This window comes from Drosophila subobscura, chromosome J (genome assembly GCF_008121235.1).
Source record: "Drosophila subobscura isolate 14011-0131.10 chromosome J, UCBerk_Dsub_1.0, whole genome shotgun sequence".
NCBI classification, from domain to species: domain Eukaryota; kingdom Metazoa; phylum Arthropoda; class Insecta; order Diptera; family Drosophilidae; genus Drosophila; species Drosophila subobscura.
Window position 1 is genome coordinate 18111442 of NC_048532.1, and position 19969 is coordinate 18131410.

Below are 19969 nucleotides of genomic sequence, written 5' to 3' on the forward strand. Positions count from 1 at the left end.
CATCGGGGCTGCTGCAAGGTGCAACAAACTGGTTTAGTTTGCTTTGTTTCCCAGCATTTAACGACAATGTGATAATAATGAAAATATACTTATACCGCCCAGATTTGTATATATATTTTTGATTATTTTTGGGGGCTCGTTCGCTGGCAGGCAGCAGGCACCAGCAGCAACCGTCGTTGCCTTTGCTGGTGATTAAGCTGGTGTTTATTTTGGTGGCTCCACGCCTTCGGAAATGTTTTGGAATACATTCACAAATAAGTAAGGCAAAGTCATAAACTCAACGATAAGCTAAATATAAAATTGTGATTGGACTGCCGGAACGGACAAGAGAGTCCTGAGCAAAAACGGGGGAACTTCCAAGGCATCATCATCACCGGGAGATTGTCTACCATTTGCACGATCTATTTAAGTTAATTTGCAGTCGAGACACAACGCCGGGGAATCTATCTAAATTATAGCTAATTATTTTCGATAATTATTTGGTTAAACCCCCCATGGGACAACGCATACTGTTGACTAGTTATAGTTCACATGAAATCACAGATCCCAGCTCCCAGAGCAATGTGTCAATCTCTTGGCCCCCAAAACACGTCAGCAGGCTGTGGTCCTTGCCAGGCCAACAAAATCCCCCTCGCTGGTGTGATTTTGTTTTTAATGTTTTGGTTTGTTTGTCGCACGTGACGCAAAATCGCGCGCGAAAAAACAAACAAAAAGTGTGTGATAAAGAAACCATAAACAGAAAAAAAAAACAAAACAAAACAAAAATGCGAACGAGGCGAGTCGCGCGGCTATTTTGCATATTCAAATGAACAATTTTAACTGCTAAATGCGGAGCGATACGAGATGTACGGAGAGATACAGATGCCAGCCGATACCAGCCATAGCCGGCGTCATCTTTGGCCCCCAGGTGAATCAGCCAGAAACGAGTTCGATGTGGCTTAGAAAGCGACAGCCGGGGGCAGAGCGACGCTAGAGCGTACGACGCCGTCGTCCAGTCTCTCTGTGGCACGTGATTGATACATCAGCGTGTTGTGTGGACTCCCCCTGACAGCTCATCCACATGGACACTGCTCCACTCCACGCCGTTTGGGGTGGCATTTGGGAAAGCAAAACCTCAATATTATACAATAATTAGCAACGAAAACGATTGCCATTTGTAATTAATGCACATAATTGCCCTCTAGAATGGAAAAAAATTAAATATTGAGCATTTTTTGAAATGGATTCGTTATTGTATTATTAATTGCACTTAATTGAATTATGAATAATATTTGATTTTCTTTGAGTTGCTTTCAATTGATTCATAGGAAGTGGAGTCCCTGCAACAGATTCACTTTATTCTCGGAAGTTTTCAGCAAGGGCACATGACGAGGGCTGGGAAATCACTGGGAGCTGCTCCGCGGCAAGGCTGCAAGATTATGGGAAATGAAACGCAGCTCGGGAAGGTTGCAAAAAATATTGCGGTCTGTGGGTAGGAGCATCTGGGGTAAATCTGCGGCTGTGTTTTTCTCACAGAATTATGTACGAAATAATATGGAAAACATGACTATAAGCAGCATATAAATCTAAATATTTATTATGCATTTTACAACCAACTTCTTTCCATAATTTATACTAAATTATCAGCAATCTTTCTGGCCACATGTGACATTTACACGATATTTTCCTACCAATTTAAAGGCATATATTTCTACCCCTCTTCATCTATTCATTCTGCTATTTATCTACACTTTTATCTATATTTTTATTCTATTTCCATCAGCCCAACAGCACTCCGGCTTTCTCAATTCTCAGACGAATCCAATGGCCAACAGGAACTGCTTTCGCCGCAGCGATTTTTGGCCATTTCATGCTGACAATTATGATCGATGGAATGGCTACAAAAAGAAACAAAACTGTACTTCGATGCCCCCCACCAGCTGGACTACGTGACTGAATCAAACTTAAATATTATCTCTTTTTTTTTGTTTTAGAACAAAGCCCTCCATCTGTGTTTTTTTTTGTGTATGTATGTGTGTGTGGCACAGTAAAAATCAAATAAAGTCCGCTAAAGGTTTTGCCGCCTGTGAAATTTTTTTTAATTATAGAATCTAATTTGTTCGAAACGCTCTTTTATATGTTTTATTTCTTTTTTTTACTATGATGATTGATCATTAGGTCTAACCGAAAAAAGTAAATCCGTCTTATGTAACAAAAGTAAAAAATTGCAAAAGCTAAAAGCTAATAAAAATCGGCGACCTTCAATCTGCGAGCCAAATTCAAATACAAATTCTCAAAGGAGCCATTTCGAAAAATTGATTGTTTAAACAATTCAACAAACAAAGAGAGGGAGAGAGATAGATCGGGGGGGCAGATCGCTTGTAGTTTTGCTTCACTTATTATGGTTTTGATCATGAGACTTCAAATAAAACAAACAAACTGGTTGACCAAAACTCCACTCCCCAAAGGGGGTTTGGAGGGGAAATCTCTCGCCTAGAAACGGACGGCTAGTCAACCGTTAAAGGTTCACGGTCAAGGACAAGGAAATCCCAGTGAATGGTTCGGATATCTCTGCTGTAGCTGCCTACGTGTCTAGAATGCCATGAATCACGATTCTACAGCTACAGCAACAACTACAGCTACAACTCCCCGTACCCAACTCCAGCTTTAGCAGCACAATTTTGTGACTTCTGGAACCTTGGGCGTGTGTGTGTGTGTGTGTGTGTGTGTGTGTTTGTTTGCCGTCTTATAACTCGAACGAACAACTTTAGCATGAGCAAGCGTGCACAATTAAATTTAAATATTTAATAAAAAAAAAGAGACTTTAGCAACAATTATAGAGGCTCAATTATGCAGCAGCCAGGCCCAAGCCAACAGCCACCAGCCACCACACAAAGAACGAACAATCGTCGAGAACTACTCAAGTCGGAAGAAAAGTTTGCCCATTTAGATACATATTTTGCATGTTTTGAGCTGAAACCTTAAGCTCCAATTAAAATATTTTGATTGGCAGTGCCTAAAACGAGTGCAACGCAGTGCAAAATCGGAAGTAAATGTTTAGAGCAAATGGAATGGAGTGAATGGAATGGGGCGGGCGCAATGCTAATGTGGGAACCGCGCCTGATCCAATATAAATCAATGAGTAATGTGGGAAATCAAAGCAGGCTTAAATGGGGGAAATGTTCAAGCAGGGAATTGTGAGAGAATTAAGGCTAAAGGCTGATAAATGTTTATTCTGTTTATTCCGCTTTTAATGCTGCTTTAATTTCTATATTTTTACAACCCAAAAATGAACACTGCATTCTCCTTAAACTCTACTTAAACCTCCCACTTCTCCTGCAATTTTCCTTACATTTTTCATATATTTTTTACTTTAATTTGTCGCACATTTTCCTGCTTACACAACGAACCACCCATAACATTGAGTCACAACATCCCAGTCGTACAATTCAATTTGTATAATGAATCTATCAGCGTTACATGATTATGTTTCTTTTTTTGTGTGTATGCCTTCTCCTCGCAGCTGGATAATCTATTCAATTTAATAACTTAATGCCGCTGCGTGATCGAATCGTCGCAGATCGCAGATCGCAGATCGTAGCATGACGATGATGTGTCGGCTCATTATCGGCTCGTTAGCACAATCGTTTCGCTGCGATCTACTAATTTGAACGGTTTGCATTAACATTAGACAGACATTAGTTGGAGTTTGTTAGTTAGTAGCTGCAAGGATGACCAGATTGTTGCAAGTACAAGTGCACAAGCACACACAGATGTACATATGTTTGTATGTAGATCAATGGCAAACCGAGTTTGGTTAAGCCCCTGCGACTGCGACTGCCACTGCCACTGAAAATGTAATGTCATTCAGTTGCCGAGCCAAGACCAATTTGAGAAGCGGTTTCCAGCCTTGATAGCGGGAGCCGCGTTATCAGCTTACAGGAATATGTAATAATAATTCACATCCCTCCACCCCTCTCGCTAGTGTTTGTTTTTCGATCTGATTTGTCAGCTGCCATATGCAAATTTCATTCACCAGATGTTTTCACACGGCACGGCAGTCACTTATTTTGTTATTGATCTAGTTATAGAATTGTTATGGCATCCAATGGCTTAGTTTAATGTCGCTACACTTACACACTTACGCATGCAAATTAGCTGCTAAATGTGCTTTTAAATATATTAATTGTAATGGCGTGCGAGTGCCAGCCGCCTACACACACAAACAGCAACACACATTGAGTGAGGCCCACTTCCTGTTTACCACAAGTTTTGCTTTTTTTCTATTGACTTTCACTTTGGACCGTCCCCAAATGATCCGCTTTTGTATCCGCCACAGATGTGTTCTTAAAGTTTTCTAGAACTCGGCGTTGATTCATTCAGGATCTGGTGACATTTTTCAGTGACACTTTTGAGGCATTTTACTTGCAGTCTTTCCTGAGGTATTTACAGCATCTAAAGACCCTACTCTTGAGGCAGATTTTCCCAGGATTTAAACACATTTTTCATTGGTAACTTTTGTTTTTTTGTATCTTTCTTTTGTGTTCCTAAATGATTTGCGTTTGTATCCGCTCCGGCATGTGGTCCAGCGCTTGATCCGCATTTGTATCCGCTCCAATTGTGAGCTAGAAATTGTTGAGTCATTGACGACTTTTTCATTGAGAACTATTGGCATTTGGCACAGGTATTTCTGTCATTTATCAAAGGTTTTTCTTAAATTTCTTATTGTATTTCTTTAAAAATGTTCAGTATTTAATGGTGAATTAATGTTCAATCAAAGAACTAAACCCTTTTTGGTGTATCATCAACTTTAAGCGGCACTTTGTGGTGCTACGGAACTGTACCTCTCCGAAAAATCAAAATATTTTGATGCTGCTTTGCTTTTGCTTCATTTTGCTTTGGTATACCCCCCCTCAGGATCTGTTGTTCGCTTCTTGTGGTATTCCAATTTGTTTTAGGCTTTTCTGGTGACGCTTGAGACATTTCCAAATGTTTTGGTTTATTTCAAATGGTTGGACTGACGCGCGCACGCGCTAATGGTTTAACCCCGCTCCAGCAGCAGCAGCAACAAAAGCAGCAGCAACAACAACACCACTCCATACGTTCTAGCCTGTTGCCGCACTTGAACTTGGTCGAGTCAGGCAACGCGATTCTCGACCCACTGCCAAATGGTGAGAGGAAACCCCACGGCACGACAGCGGAGCAGCGGCAGCGACAGCAGCAGCAACCACAAGAGCAATAAACCAGATACAGCTGTGAGGCTGCTGTATCGCTCTCTCTCTGTCTGTCCCACTCTCTTGGCGCAACTACGTCACAGTCGCGTCATGCGAAAACCAGTCATCGGATTCGACGTTGTCGTTTCTCTGTGTACCTGCCCATCGCTGCTCGTCGTGTGGCGGCCCTCGGCATCGCTTGGCCCGTTCGGCAATTTGGTTTTGCCGGACTCTGGGGGGTATTTAAGCACTGGCAACACGACCTGGAGCATGCATTGATTCGCTATCATCCGCTCTAAAGACTTGTGCCCAGCCTCAAGTAGTTTGCTGACTCTGTTTGTTGTAATACAATTAGCTGAAAAAGGATATAAACCAAGAACCGTCATAGCAGTTTCGAAGTCGCGAAAGGATCCAAACACACAAAAATCTACCGACACAAATATATCCGCCGTGAATCGAGAGTTCTTGTTCATTCAGCTCAATTCTAGACGCAAACAGTTCAGTTCCAGGAGCATTTTTCTACCCAGCCACACAAATAAGCAGTGAAAGTGTCAATACATTTCGAGTGCTTATTGCCAAATCAAAGAAAAAACAACTGAAAAATATCACCAACGCAAGCAAATAGTATTCCAAGTGTTTACACTTTGCATAAATTTTTGTTCTTCTTAAATAATCACTAAAAACCAAACAAAACACAAAACAAAATGATGGCCGTTGCAGCAGCCCAAAAGAATCGCGAGATGTTCGCCATCAAGAAATCATACAGTATTGAGGTGAGTCCACAGTTCCACACTCCCCAAAGAAAAGCCAAGAAAAACAAACAGAGAAACGTATTTGGGTGCTGGTCTACGTGACTAGTTAAAGGTTTATTTTTGAAAAACCTGTCGCCGAATCATTTCTTATTTTGATTTTTTCGCATAATCCGAGCCCAAAGTTGGTCTAAGAACGGTGTGGCCCAATTGTAAATGGCAGCCTACCACCCAAACACGTAAACGTCGCCCAAGACGGAGCGGCCTCTGATTATCCCCAAGTTATTATTTAACAAATAAGTGAAAGTCTTGCCCCTGCACTTACCCAAGAGACAGAGAGGCGCGCGCACACACCAGACAGAGGCTGCTCATTGTTGACTCCAGCTCGGAGTCGGTCCGCCTGTTTATGTTTATGTTGCGGCAACAGTCCCAACAAAACCCGACAAAATATGAAATCAATAAAAATGATTCAATGGAAGGCAACATCTTTCATCAGCCAAAACCAACCAAAAATCGAGGGACCGAAAAACAACAACGTCCCGTCCCGTCCCAACTTCAACAAGTGAAAACTGCAACTGGTGGCCTGCATTTTTCCACTCCATTCAGAGATAGAATCGTATTGTATATCTTTTCCGCCATATATCACTTATACTTGGCACCTGCCAACGGCTCTGAACGAGCGTCAAAGCCCCCCCGTGTGACATCGCATTAAATTAACATCACAAACGATGGAGCTTTATGAATAGCGTTGGCCCCCAGCTAATGGCCAAAAGAAAAAAGATCTGAAGACGCTTTCACGCCACAGACACACACACTTTTTTTTTATATAAGACTCAAGCCCCCTACCCCCCGCCACAGTCCAACAATTGCGCAATGCCGCCACAGAGACACAAACACAGCAAAGGTCAAGGCAATCATCCAATTTCCGTTGCATATCCTGACTGTCTCGCTCTGTCTCTGTTCCCGGAAAGTGTCTAAAACTAAAATGAAAAATCTCTTTTTTTGTCATCTTTCAGAATGGATATCCATCGCGCCGCCGCAGCCTGGTGGACGATGCCCGCTTCGAGACTCTGGTGGTCAAGCAGACCAAACAGACCGTCCTGGAGGAGGCGCGCAGCAAGGCAAATGGTGAGCAAAGTCAAAATTTGTGGCAACAAGTGGTGGGCCAAAACACTCTTCAAGTGGTTGAAATTTCAGTTTAAAATTAACTTTTTTGCCTTGAGTTTATTCTTTCAATTATTTACTATTATTTGCCCTTTTATTTATTATTATTTTCCCTTTTATTATTATTTTCAAAAGACGCTTCTCTGGAGGAATGCATTCAGCAGGCCCAGGAGCACATCCCAGCTGAGCAGAATGTGGAGCTGCAGGATGAGCAGCCGCACCTCGAGAACCTCGAGTTGCCCATGGAGAATGAATACGTTCCAGGTGCTTATTACCCCTGCCCAACCCTCCTCCCTTTATTACCCCGCTTATGATTTTGATTTTAATTTTATGATTTTCGTTTTGATTTCGTTTTATTTAGTTGAAGATTTTGAGATTGAGAGCGCTGAGACGCAGCAGTCGCAGGAGCCAGCGGGCCAGGCGCCCAAGAACGGTAAGCCCCCCAGTCACACCCTCCCCCCCTGCTGCCTTAAGTAGTACTTAACTTCTGAGAAGCTTTTGAAAAGCGTGCGACATTGATTTAAGTGCTTAATATGATAAAGTACTAGAAAAGAGAGAGAAAGAAATGGCAAGGCAAAAGAAAGAGCAAAGCACTCAACCGAACGAACAATTGCTGTGGAAGGAGTGGAAATGTCGTCGCATTTCCCTTTTTCATTTGTTACGCTCGACTTGATGGAAATATGAAATCCCCAGCCCTGCCAGCCACAACGCCCACACGTAGTCCCCGATTATCGTTTACGTGACCTTAAGCCGCTTGCCGTCTGCCGTCTGCCTCATGATTGCATCTTTTTTTTTTTTTTCCTACTTGCAGATTACGGTCTTACCGAGGAAGAGATTTTATTGGCCAATTCCGCTTCAGAGTCCCCGGAGGCTGAGGCAGCCATGCAGAGCGCCGCCTTGGTGGTGCGCCTCAAGGACGGCATCTCCTCGCTGGGCCGCATCCTGAAGGCCATCGAGACCTTCCACGGCAACGTGCAGCATGTGGAGTCGCGCCAGTCCCGCGTCGAGGGCGTCGATCATGATGTGCTCATCAAGCTGGACATGACGCGCGGCAATCTGCTGCAGTTGATCCGCTCGCTGCGTCAGTCGGGCTCCTTCAGCAGCATGAATCTGCTGGCCGAGAACAACATTAGCGTTAAGGCCCCGTGGTTCCCCAAGCATGCCTCCGAGCTGGATGACTGCAACCATCTGATGACCAAGTACGAGCCAGATCTCGACATGAACCATCCCGGATTCGCCGACAAGGTTTACCGCCAGCGTCGCAAGGAGATTGCCGAGATTGCTTTCGCCTACAAGTACGGAGATCCGATCCCATACATCGCCTACACCGATGTGGAGGTCAAGACCTGGCGCTCGGTCTTCAAGACTGTGCAGGATTTGGCCCCGAAGCATGCCTGTGCCGAGTACCGTGCCGCCTTCCAAATGCTCCAGGACGAGCAGATCTTTGTCGACCATCGTCTGCCCCAGCTGCAGGAGATGTCTGACTTCCTGCGCAAGAACACCGGCTTCTCGCTGCGCCCCGCTGCCGGTCTGCTGACCGCTCGCGACTTCCTCGCCTCCCTGGCCTTCCGCATCTTCCAGAGCACCCAGTATGTGCGCCACGTCAACTCACCCTACCACACCCCCGAGCCGTAAGTGTCAACCCCCCAAGCTAACATCAAAGGGTGCAGAAAAAAGCTTTTTGTTCGCCCCTAATTGCATTTGGCCTGGCTCTGGCGGTGGGTTTCCTGCCACCAGCTTCCTGCTGCCAACTTTTCTCTTGTTCAACGGAGAAGCAAATTGGCTGCAGGAAGCAGGACACCCATCTGCTCATTTTAGCCTGGCTAATTGCTTTATGTGCGCTTACAATTTTCCACACATTTTCTAACCATTATTTTCGCTTGCCTTCTCCCCTTTGCAGTGACTCCATCCATGAGCTGTTGGGACACATGCCGCTGCTGGCCGATCCCAGCTTTGCCCAGTTCTCGCAGGAGATTGGTTTGGCCTCACTGGGTGCCTCCGATGAGGAAATCGAGAAGCTGTCCACGGTCTACTGGTTCACTGTTGAGTTCGGTCTCTGCAAGGAACATGGTCAGATCAAGGCCTATGGCGCTGGTCTCTTGAGCTCCTACGGCGAGCTGTTGCACGCCATCAGCGACAAGTGTGAGCATCGCGCTTTTGAGCCAGCCTCCACGGCTGTGCAGCCCTATCAGGATCAGGAGTATCAGCCCATCTACTATGTGGCCGAGAGCTTCGAGGATGCCAAGGACAAGTTCCGTCGCTGGGTCAGCAGCATGTCCCGTCCCTTCGAGGTGCGCTTCAACCCACACACCGAGCGCGTTGAGGTGCTCGACTCTGTCGACAAACTGGAGACTTTGGTCCACCAGATGAACACGGAGATTTTGCACCTGACCAATGCCATTCACAAGCTGAAGCGTCCCTTCTAGAGTGGATTGGAAGGAAGTGGTATCCAAGCTGTCCAAAACTGCACCCAACCCAGCACTGTCCCCGCAGCATCCCACGCCCCACTCACATACAGGTGCAACGGTCTCATCTTATACAAATTAATTTTAAATTGACATACCGCACACAATCCCTTACCCCTATCCACCCTCTCCGTACCTGAAATCCCACGACAATTCAGGGCATCGCATATTATTTTTTATGTTTTTGTTTTTTGATTTTTGTTTTTTTTATTTTATTTTGATTGTCATTTGAAGTTCTGTTTTTGTCTCTGCCAAGAAAAATCATATTTATTTTATTTTGATCATCCAAAAACCCTGCAAAGCACCGCCCCCACCCCCCAGTATCACCACAACTATTATTGGACCAAAAAATCGTTAGACTTTTAAGTGATGTGAAAACAAAGCAAAGCCAAGCAAAAGCGAATTTCAGTGAAGTGAAAGCAAAGTTCAGATCTATCACACGGAAAACCGCTTATATACTCAGACACACATAATTGTTTTTGTATTATATTATACCCATTTTTCCCTCACTCTCTCTATAAATATTTACCTAAACTATAAACCATATAGTATTGCCGGTATTTGAACAGAGAGAGAGAGAGCAAATCTTAAAGAGAAAACTCAACAGTAGAACAGAAAGAAAAACACACACAGGAAACACAGCAAAAGTGTGTAGAAAGAACAAAAGAAAACAAATGGAAAAAAAAAACAGAATAGAATTTCATTACATTGTACAATAACTGTAAACGACAACTATTGTGTACTATTATTATTATTATCTATTATCTATTATTATGCTTATGACTATTACGTATTGTATTGTAGGTATGTAGAGTTTAAATTCTATTATTTTATTTAAGTTTTGTGTATTAATAAAATATAAAATGCAATTGAAAAATAATTAACTCTTTGGTTTTTTATCATACTATTTCTTTGGTTCTTCGATTTTCAACTTTGGTTGTCTAGCTTTTGATCATTTGGTTGTCTAGCTTTTTATCTTTTATTTTCTAGCTATCAAACTCTAAAGTCTGATTCTGTTTAGGGAATATTTTATGACACGAAAAGGGAATATATTTATTTGAAATTTTAATAGATTGACTTTCAAAAAGAAGATTATACATTTTTAGATCATTTATGCAAAGAAAAGGAATTGAACAAACGAATTTTAAGAGAGTAGAAGAAATAAAGGATGAATAACGATAAATTACAGAAACTGGAGTAACATGGAAAGAAGGAAAGAAATATTTACATGGTGGAAAGAAACCTGAACAAATATTTACTGAAGGCAAAGGAAACTCAAAAGGAAACGGAAGATGGAAATGCAATAAGGAAATTGAAAGAAAAGAAGAAATATCTCCAAGCTATCGTTCTATATACAAACTTAATCAAATATTGAACTTAAAAATCAAATGAATAATCAAAAACCCATGGACCAATATATACTACAAAGAAGAAAACCCTTGGACCAATATATACTAAACATAAAATATACAAATTAAAAGTTATTTCAATCGAAAGTTTACCAGTAGATTCAGCATTGGAATTAAATGTGTTACATACTCGTATATGAAATTAAACTTAATGTAGCGTAGCATTTTATTGTTATTGTTCATTGTAGTTGCAATTTGATCGAAAGCCAAACAAGTGCTAACCAAACTATAACTATTCATAATCGCATATTTATCAGAATATATTTAAACAATCGCAGTGGCAATGCAGTTGGTACCCCACCAATACAGGCGCAGTTGGTCCCCCCCCAAAAGAGGCGTAGCTGGGTGGAGCTCTATAAGATAGAAAAACGACATTTACAATTGGAGAATACAAAAGATTATTATTATGAAAAATTGTTGAACGTGCAGATCGAACTATTATAGCCATATATCTATATACAACTATGTAATCGCTATTCTATACAATTAAATTCTGCATTAATAAAAGTTGAAAGCGTTTAAACTTGACTCTTGGCAACGTGGAACCTGACCACAAACCGAACGTGGAATGTACATAAATGGGTTCTTAAATCATAAGAACATAGCCCCGAGCTATGGCTCTTTTCTTTTGTTTTTTAATAGGGAGCGACACGAGTGAAAGATCCTGTGGCCATGATTAGCCATGGCATCGGAATGGGGCCTTTCGATGGAATTGTTTTTATTATTTCTATTCTCAAGTTGAGAACTTATGCCAATTTATTTTAATTAGCCAGCTCTAGTGCTTAATTAGCGCTTAATTACACATGAGCAATCTGTAATTAGTGGCATAGAACTTTACTTTTTAAGATTGGTTTTAGTTTTTGTTGGTTTTTATTTGTGTGCTGCTTGAAGATTATTTAACAAATATTTAAATGCGCTTTTGAACATTTTTGAGCGGATTATCAAAAGCGACAGCTGCTTGACAACATGACCTACCTCAGCCTATTTTGAATTTAGAAAGAAATATCGCAACACCTGAGCGTATTTATCATCTGGCAATTACAATACGAGTACGTAAGTTTATTTTGTGATATAATAATTGGCGCTGTGTGTGAATATTCTAATAGAACAGCAGCAAACTTGGCAACAATTAGCGGCTGCTGATCGGATGCAGGCGATATCGAGTGGACGGACTCCGTGGGAACGCCCACGTTGCGGTGCCTCAATTAAAATGAAATTAATATGAAGTCCGAACGTTAAGGGTTGATGAATCGAAACTTGAATGCCCTCGCGCAGCTGCCCGTATCACTAAGTTGCACTTAAATAATCGCATAAACGAATAAATTATATTCATAAGTACACTAAATCTTTCAGTCGTTTGATGAACTGCAACGCGTGGAATTTCAGAGGAAGTAAGGAAGTGTTTTGGCTGACTTTTGAGTGGATTAAATGCGGTTTAAAGCTCTCGTTTTTGTGGCTTATAATTTGTAGTTCTTTGGCGACTTGCTCTATGGTTCTTCCCTTCATAATTCACAAGCTGCATGGCTCATTGGCTATACCCTGCCTGGCACTTTGCTATAGCTAATGACATTAGCTGATAAATCTCCATTGTGGCATTTGATTTTATATGAAAAGCGAAATAAATGAGCTGCCGGCTAAGGCTAGTTAACAGGTGGAGGAGGGAGGCATTTATCAACTTTAGTTGGCTGATTGTCTGACTGATTTGGGTCAGACTTTAAAGCCACCATCGGGCCTGCCTGGGCCAGCCTGGTCTGCTACTTTGTGCTGTATTTGATGGGTGTAAACATTTGCACTTGATTCAATTGCAAACGCGACTTTGCGCGTTCGCTGGAGTGGCTTACGTGCCGTTTTGCCAAGTCCGGCTCTGCCAGGTCTCTCATACAATTTACGAGTGCTTGTGCATTAAAGTTCTTTGATCGTTTTTGGTTTTGGTTCTGCTGTCAAGGTCACTGAGCAAATGGGTTAGGGTTGCAGGAAACGCTCTGGGACAGAGCGTCCGACTCAGAGTCGCAGCCAGAGTCGGTTTGTTGAACCTGACTAATTGCCGGAAGCCCAATGCACTTTGCAATTAAACACTTTTCATTAATTGTTCAAGCCAAGAAAAAAATAAAGACAAATAGAAACAGCAGTGGCCAGCAGTGGCACGGCACAGAGCCGAAACACGTTTCATTTACAGCGGCAGCATTTCAAATTTGTCTAATTAAAACCGCATAAAACCGAAAACACCGAAAGATCCAAACCCAAAATAAAAGCCAAGGTTAGGCGGTGGCGCGCGCAGTTGGCTTTGACAGTAGCCAAAGGAATTAACTAGAACATGTCTATGGCGGCGCCAGATTTGTGTGTGGTATTTCTTTTTTGGCTTTGGCTAATCGAAAATCAAAGTCAATGACTTACAGCGTGCATGGCCAAATGTTTGCTTTGGGTTTTTGGATTCTTGTTGGATTTTGTTGTTTGTTGTGTTTTTTTTTTGGCATTCTCGTGCCCAATTAGTTGCAACTACAAACTTGAGTCTTGAACTTTTCAAAAAGAACACTAACTAACATACTTAGCTGCCACGCCAGTCGCGGCTCAAAGGTGCTACTGGTTGCCACTGGTAATCGCTTATCTCTTTGAATGCCACGGGGAAACTGGAGGTGTGAATTCAATTTTTTTTGTTTTTTGCAGCCAAACCGTTAGCCAGCCCACGGCACACTGCACACTACGAGGCGCACCTGTTGGCCAATTCTAATTTAAATGATCGCGCATTAATAACTGCAATAGCTCTGGCTCTAATTAGAGTACGAACAGGTTTGCTCCCCCCATATATCAGAGATATCAGCTATCAGCTAGGGCTGCTGCAGGGGTGTGTGTTTGTCCAGGGGTTTGTGGCAGTCTCATTTGCATTGTGAGCCACAACAGCTGGCCTCATGAATATGCACTTGGCACTGGAGTGGTGGGCGTGAGAGATCTATCCGTAAACACACAGGCAATATATTTAGACATTAATTATGCATAAATTAGTAGAGGGAATCCGTGAAATCTGACCCACTTTCAGTGCGTTGAGGATGCTCCCGAGCTTCTCCAAACTTCCATTTAATCCTACAATCGACCTTCAGGGGCAATCGTAGAGCATGCAAAGCTTCTCCTGCTGCCAGCAGCACACTTAATGTCGTACGATCCATAATTAAAAGTTATTACAGCACCAATTGACCAGACAATTACGGCAGCAACAGCTGCAAAAAAAACAGAGACTGGCTAAACAGTTCAAACAACTCGGAATTCGAGACATGGAAACGACACCTGGCCCAGATAAGTGCCAGCAGTAGCCAGTGGCCAAGGGCCAGGCAATAGCATGTTCGATAGATAGACCACTTTCGATCATAAATTAAAATTAGAATTTTAAATGCAATGGCTAATTAAAAAATAATGAAAATACTTGGGCGAAAACCTGTGAGATTTCATGCCCCCAAGCTGTTGCCGTGGCCGTCAATGTTGTTAGACAATTGCAAGAAAATTGTGCATATAATTTCCCATTAGCAGCCAGTCAGCCAGTCAGCCGGCCAGCCATCGGGTCTGCCCGATGACGTTGTTATCGCTGCCAGGTGGCTTGTCTTGGCCCGTTCCACTAGGGCGTATGCGCGATAATGATTGCACACTGCCCCGCACGGCTTGGCACGCGATTCATTCCGATTTGAGAGTTAATTTGGTATCGCCATTCATGGCTATGTGGAGCGTCTGCCAATGTCAATATTTCGGTTTTAGTTGGTCAAATACAACGGGGTAACAGTCGCGGAGACAGAAAAGAGAGCTGACGCAATGTCAACAGCGTCCACTGTGAGATGATTTCGCTGTTTGTCGTTGGTAGGTACAGCCGAATGATGAGTCGAGCCTAGAGCCCAAAAGTTTTAAGTAGATTTACACGCTTCACTGGCCCACTTGTTGACTCTGGCTAATTAAAAGTCGTGCCACACGCGCCATCGTGCCGGAAGTTTTCCCAGGCACATAGAGAGACAAAGGTCGGTCCGTCACTTGGGACCGGGAGTCACATTCCATCTGATAAAGATTTTGTGCTAATTTGTTGGGTGTTTTATTGGCTAACGATTAGGCGTTAATTTGTTGAAAGAAGAGCACGCGTGAGTCACTTGCGAGGATTTGCAGAGTCTTAGATGGAAATAGGTTCTCATGGCAAGATACTTGGAGATTTATCCAAGAAGAAGGTGCCACAATGCATAGAAGATCGTTGGAAATTGTTCTCGCAACGGGGCAGGCTTTTCTTTTGATTCGACAAACAGCAAAACAAAAAGGCAAACAAAAAGGCAAACAAATATTAAATTAACCCGATTAAGTACAGCAACAGCTCGCAGCTTGGAAAAATCAAAATGTCCGAACGGTTCAACTTTACGGATCACTTCAATAGCTACACACTGCGCGGGCGTGCCAACGTAAGTATTCCCGCTCCCCTCCCACTCAAAGGGTTTGCCTCTGATCTGGGTTATGCGCTGCACAGGTTGCCAAGGCCACGCTGGCCGCTCTGGGTATCGCCTATGTCGCCGTGAAGATGCAAAAGGCTTCGGTGAAGCGTCGCGAGGCTCAGCTCTACTGCAAGGGCTGTCAGAAGGTTCTGCTGCGTCAATAAAGAGTAGTAGGAGGAGAAGGAGGAGGAGCAGAAGATGGAGGAGGAGCACCTGGGCAGGGCGTCAATTATTGCAAGATATTTCAGAACTTTAAATAACGGAAATCCATTTGAATGTAGTGCAGCAGTGCTGTGAATCGCCACTGTACCATTTTTACACGTATTTTACCTAACCTCTGCATGCATTTCTCGAATGAACTTTACATGTGCTTCCACTGAAAGCGCTTTGTACACATCGCGCAGCTTTGGTCATTCGTTTTACAGTTCAGACAAACGCTGACTGCTATGAAACACAACAAATAAACAGCTGTGCCACGGCAAATAATTTCTCGTACTCTTAAGGAGATCATTGAACGGTGAAACTGTTTATCTGAGACAATCAATGGCTCTGGCATCTTGTGGAGCATTGGTGGATGAATCGGTTAAAATTATAGTTGTAAGACTGAGAGCACTAGTAAGCTAGTTATATTAAGTAGAATATCCAAATCTAGGAAAGTGATTTACGAATTGGTATGCTTGCGGTATATTTATAAATGAAAGGTATATTATGTTGGTATATTTCTGTGGTATTTTTGTGCAGTAGATCATGGTGTCTTTGGAAACGAGGTGCATTTTACCTTGCACTCCTGAATTTGCAGGGACGTTTTGTCTGTTTTCGGCACCTTCCTTTTATGCACCAACTTGTTTACTTTTTTTCTATATTTATTAGATATACAAAAATAGTCGCTAAAATTTTAAAGCTATCGCCACGAAATTAGCAGTTTAATGTCAGTCTTTTGGCAAATTGCTGTCGCTCTTCCCCCGGCTGTAGGGCCGGGCGCCACCGAGCATGCGCTCCAGCAGACTCTGCTTGGACTTGCGCTTGGAGGCGAGCACCTCCTTGCAGAGTTCGTTGAAGATTTCGGCCACCTGATCGACATGATCGGCGGCGGACACCTCGCTGAATTTGCACTCAAAGTCTTTGGCGAGAATCTCGCCCTCGTCGCGACTCACTTGCCGCAGATGCACCATGTCCACCTTGTTGGCGCACAGCTGAACGGGCGTGTCCGATTGCAGATCCGACTTGGCACGGCGTATGTAATTGAAGCTCTTGCGATCCGTGATGGAGTACACGAGCAGCAAACCATCTGCCCACTGCACCAGCTCCGCAGCATTAGGAAACTCATCGTCGGCCTGGGAGGGAAAAGCAGGTGAGTGTAAATCAATCTTATTTGGCGGCTAAAAACTCACCTTGGGACATGTGTCGAGTATTTCGAAGAGCACCGGCTCACCGTCCACCATGGCCTCGTGCTTGTAGCGATTCTCCGTCTGATGATCGTACTCCCCTATGTAACGCTTCGTTAGGAAGCGCACAATTAGAGCTGCAATCAAATACGAATAAGCACAAACCATTTACGTAACATGAATTTAATTTAGAGTCGCTTTATCATTCGCGCAGATCAGGTGTAAACCAGGGTAACGCCCTGCTGCCCAGAGACACCCACGCGCTTGTGCCTAGGATTTGGGTCAGCACTTAAGCGAGCGTGAAGTGGAAGCACAGTCCAAATGGACTGCACGGGGACAGGACAACTGCAGGTGGAATATGCTTGTATGCGCCGCATTGTGGGGTTAATAAACCCGCCGCCGCGGCAAACACCACTACAAAACAACAAAAACTGCTGAGCCCTAATGTTGCGTGTCGCGTGGACGTTGAAGTAGGCTTTAGGCGGGTGGAGGAGGGTGTTTGTCCCGTGCCGGTCCTAGGGCCTGCCTGGTCTTTGGTCATTTCCTATGCAAGTGCTTTGAACTCGGAACTAAAAAACGGTCGAGCTGTCGAGCCGCTGGGCACCCAAACCTCAGGCGCCACTTCTAGCAAAGGCTCACGATGACAGAGTGCTGGATGTGTGTGTTTTGGTGTCGGCTAAGGGGCGCCTCTGTTGCCTTGGTTGCTTTGCGACTTTTTTTTTTCAACGACATTTTCATCATTTATTTTCCTCACACCGCATACACACACACACATGTACGGCCAACGACTGCTTTTAATTTATGTTTTCCGAATTTTTCTCACTTTTTATTTTCCACGAGGTCAACGTTTAAATTTTTCGACACACGACGCAGAAATGGCAAATGTTTGGCTGGGTGGCTGCTGGCTGCTGGCTCTGTCTTCTGCTGGGCACTGATCGTGTTTATGCGTGCACGGGGAATTTTTCGGGGGCAATGGGCGTATATTTGTGGGCGTTTTAATTGCCACCCCCGCCGACAAAGACTAGCCATACACACTTCCATAGGCATTAAATATTTGTGAGATTCTAGCGGCATGATATTAAAAACTGTGGTTATAAATTTATTAAGAATTGGTCGTTGAATATTGCCAAGAACTTTTGCCGTAGTTAGAGAATAAAGAGTGCTTAGAGGGAAGGTGCTAAAGGTGCCTAAGAGTGGGAAATCTGCTAAGAAAAAGTGACTCCAGCAAGTATTTCCATGACACTTTTGATGGCTGGTCATTGCTGCACTATAACTCATCTTTCATTCAAACTTTTCATTTTGAAATGGGAGCCCATCACTTCCGAGTGTCAGACCTCATCCATAACCCAGCCCAGCCAGACGCGTAGCTCATTCATCTGTCATCTCTGCCCCGCCCAGACATCAACTTGCTGCATGCCACGCTGTCTCGTTTGCTGTCTTTTCCTTTTGCCTTTGCACATTATATTTATTAGTGAAGCATTTTTTCTAGTCATAATTCAGGCGGCTCCACTGTCCACGATCTGCTGCCAGTCTCTGGCTTTTTTTTTGCACTCGGAATTAGGCGGCAGGCGGCAACATATCGCACGCAGGTGTAACCCGAAGTTGACAGCCGGATTGCATCGCGGACGAATAAATTTACGCGCGGGGATCATGGGTGCCTAACAAAATGTTACAAATTAAAATTATTTCTGTGCTTTTGGGATGGCCAGACGTGACGGCTGACACGGGGAACATTAATTTCAGGCTAAGTCGCCCGCAACGAAGAAATATGCAACGTCTCGTTGCCAATGATCCATGCCCCCGAAGCATCATTCCGATCTCTGTTCGATGTGCTCATTTGGGGCTCATCGTAAATTAGGGCATGGCTCTGGTCCGAGGCAAAAGGCAAAGGCGCAGCATTGCTTGTCAAATCAAACGGTGGAAAAGCGATTAAAGCGGCAAGGCAATGGCCAAAGTGCCAGGCCAGATACATTTGTAGTGGCATCCACAATCACACACGCACACAGAGAGACAGCAGATATGTCTGTGAGTGTCTGCATGTGTGCTGCCACTTTATAAACAAAACAAACAACAGTCTAAATATACACGATTCAGCGATTGCTCAACTAATTTGCTGTTGTTGCTCGGCATCCATGCCACAAGTATCTATCGGATGTGTGTGTCTGGTCTGCCGAAGTACTACTTGCAACTGTTTCTTACCGCTCTTTCCAACACTGGGTGCCCCAATCACGGCTATCTTCAACTCCGTCAGCGTCGACTTCTTACGGCGTATGCCACGCGTCGTCATCTTTTCCTGTCTGTTTGAGCTCTTCCCCCGTTGATGATTGTCTTCGCTCTCAGGTGTATCTCGTATCCGCTTTGGCTGTGTGTCTCTGGGTGTTTCTGCTCCGTTTTAATTATCCTATTTTAATGGTTATTTCATTTCAATGTCAAAACAAGCGCATGAAATGCGTTTAAAATTACAGCACACCGTCTCGCGCATCCGTCAGATACTTTCATTTGGTTTTTGTTTTTTATTTTTTATTTTCCTCGTTCTTTTGCTTTCACCCTGACACGATATTGGAAAATTAATGAGTCTTTTGCTTCAGGTTATTTTCAAAATAATTTTGTGAATTTTTGTCTTATGTTTTTTGGGCATTTTTCATTATGGGATACAGGAATCTGTTTGTGAATCTGTTTGCGAATCGGAATCGGAATCTGAAACGCGCACTGCACTCTTTGCCATGTGTTGTGATGGTACGTTGCCACCGAAAATTCATTTATTTATTTATTTTAACCATTCAATTTTTGCGTATTTTGCCAGCCAGTGATCCACATCTGATCTGTTCTGTTGGAGTGTGTCTTTCCTGCCTTTCTTTTAATGGCTGTCTGTTTGCTCTCGCTCTACTCTCTCGGATTTTCCACCGATCCACCGATGCGATTTGTGCGGCCAATGAATTTCTACTGAAAGGCCGAATCTGTGCTACGGCGGACTGCCGATCCGTAGGCAACGCTGCTGTTGCCTCTCTGCTCGCTACGGTGTCTTCTGCTTTTCGCGATCGAGAGCGAGCGCAACTAACCAAAAATAGCAACCACAGAGAGACCGACCACTGCCTCGGGAGGAGTGGAGTCCCAGCAGTCCCAAGAGAAACCATTCCCATGCCACGTGCCCAGC

General features: G+C 43.7%; 3 protein-coding genes and 1 long non-coding RNA gene across 5 annotated transcripts; 2 read left to right on the forward strand and 2 right to left on the reverse strand.

Moving 5' to 3' along the window:
• Positions 1-5451: 5451 nt before the first annotated feature.
• LOC117893970 (tyrosine 3-monooxygenase) lies at positions 5452-9944 on the forward strand. The gene is made up of 6 exons (XM_034800774.1): positions 5452-5965; positions 6958-7069; positions 7241-7369; positions 7467-7538; positions 7917-8736; positions 9006-9944. Exons 1-6 carry the CDS (start codon positions 5897-5899, stop codon positions 9529-9531), a joined length of 1728 nt encoding a protein of 575 aa, XP_034656665.1. The 5' UTR covers positions 5452-5896; the 3' UTR covers positions 9532-9944.
• A 1175-nt stretch (positions 9945-11119) lies between these two features.
• On the reverse strand, positions 11120-13661 carry LOC117893987. 2 transcript variants are annotated; one of them, XR_004648831.1, is made up of 2 exons: positions 13525-13661; positions 11120-11332 (listed from the first exon to the last, which is right to left on the reverse strand). It is a non-coding gene; the product is annotated as an uncharacterized LOC117893987 (long non-coding RNA). The 2 variants fall into 2 exon arrangements; XR_004648832.1 differs by having other exon boundaries at positions 13521-13661.
• A 1638-nt stretch (positions 13662-15299) lies between these two features.
• Positions 15300-15914, forward strand: LOC117894078 (putative 60S ribosomal protein L33). Its single transcript, XM_034800939.1, has 2 exons — positions 15300-15400; positions 15466-15914. Exons 1-2 carry the CDS (start codon positions 15338-15340, stop codon positions 15592-15594), a joined length of 192 nt encoding a protein of 63 aa, XP_034656830.1. The 5' UTR covers positions 15300-15337; the 3' UTR covers positions 15595-15914.
• A 400-nt stretch (positions 15915-16314) lies between these two features.
• LOC117893749 (ras-related and estrogen-regulated growth inhibitor) lies at positions 16315-19703 on the reverse strand. The gene is made up of 3 exons (XM_034800485.1): positions 19015-19703; positions 16822-16952; positions 16315-16764 (listed from the first exon to the last, which is right to left on the reverse strand). The coding sequence occupies exons 1-3, from the start codon at positions 19100-19102 to the stop codon at positions 16360-16362; spliced, it is 624 nt and encodes a 207-aa protein (XP_034656376.1). The 5' UTR covers positions 19103-19703; the 3' UTR covers positions 16315-16359.
• Positions 19704-19969: the final 266 nt, after the last annotated feature.

Bases quoted from the DNA above. Each gene is read 5' to 3' on its own strand.
- LOC117894078 (XM_034800939.1), top strand. From the start codon at position 15,338: ATGTCCGAACGGTTCAACTTTACGGATCACTTCAATAGCTACACACTG. The intron at 15,401-15,465 runs GTAAGTATTCCC...TGCGCTGCACAG, and splicing joins CACTGCGCGGGCGTGCCAAC to GTTGCCAAGGCCACGCTGGC.
- LOC117893749 (XM_034800485.1), bottom strand. From the start codon at position 19,102: ATGACGACGCGTGGCATACGCCGTAAGAAGTCGACGCTGACGGAGTTG. The intron at 16,953-19,014 runs GTAAGAAACAGT...ATTTGATTGCAG, and splicing joins ACCCAGTGTTGGAAAGAGCG to CTCTAATTGTGCGCTTCCTA. The intron at 16,765-16,821 runs GTGAGTTTTTAG...TTTCCCTCCCAG, and splicing joins TACTCGACACATGTCCCAAG to GCCGACGATGAGTTTCCTAA.
- LOC117893970 (XM_034800774.1), top strand. From the start codon at position 5,897: ATGATGGCCGTTGCAGCAGCCCAAAAGAATCGCGAGATGTTCGCCATC. The intron at 7,370-7,466 runs GTGCTTATTACC...CGTTTTATTTAG, and splicing joins GGAGAATGAATACGTTCCAG to TTGAAGATTTTGAGATTGAG. The intron at 8,737-9,005 runs GTAAGTGTCAAC...TCCCCTTTGCAG, and splicing joins CCCTACCACACCCCCGAGCC to TGACTCCATCCATGAGCTGT.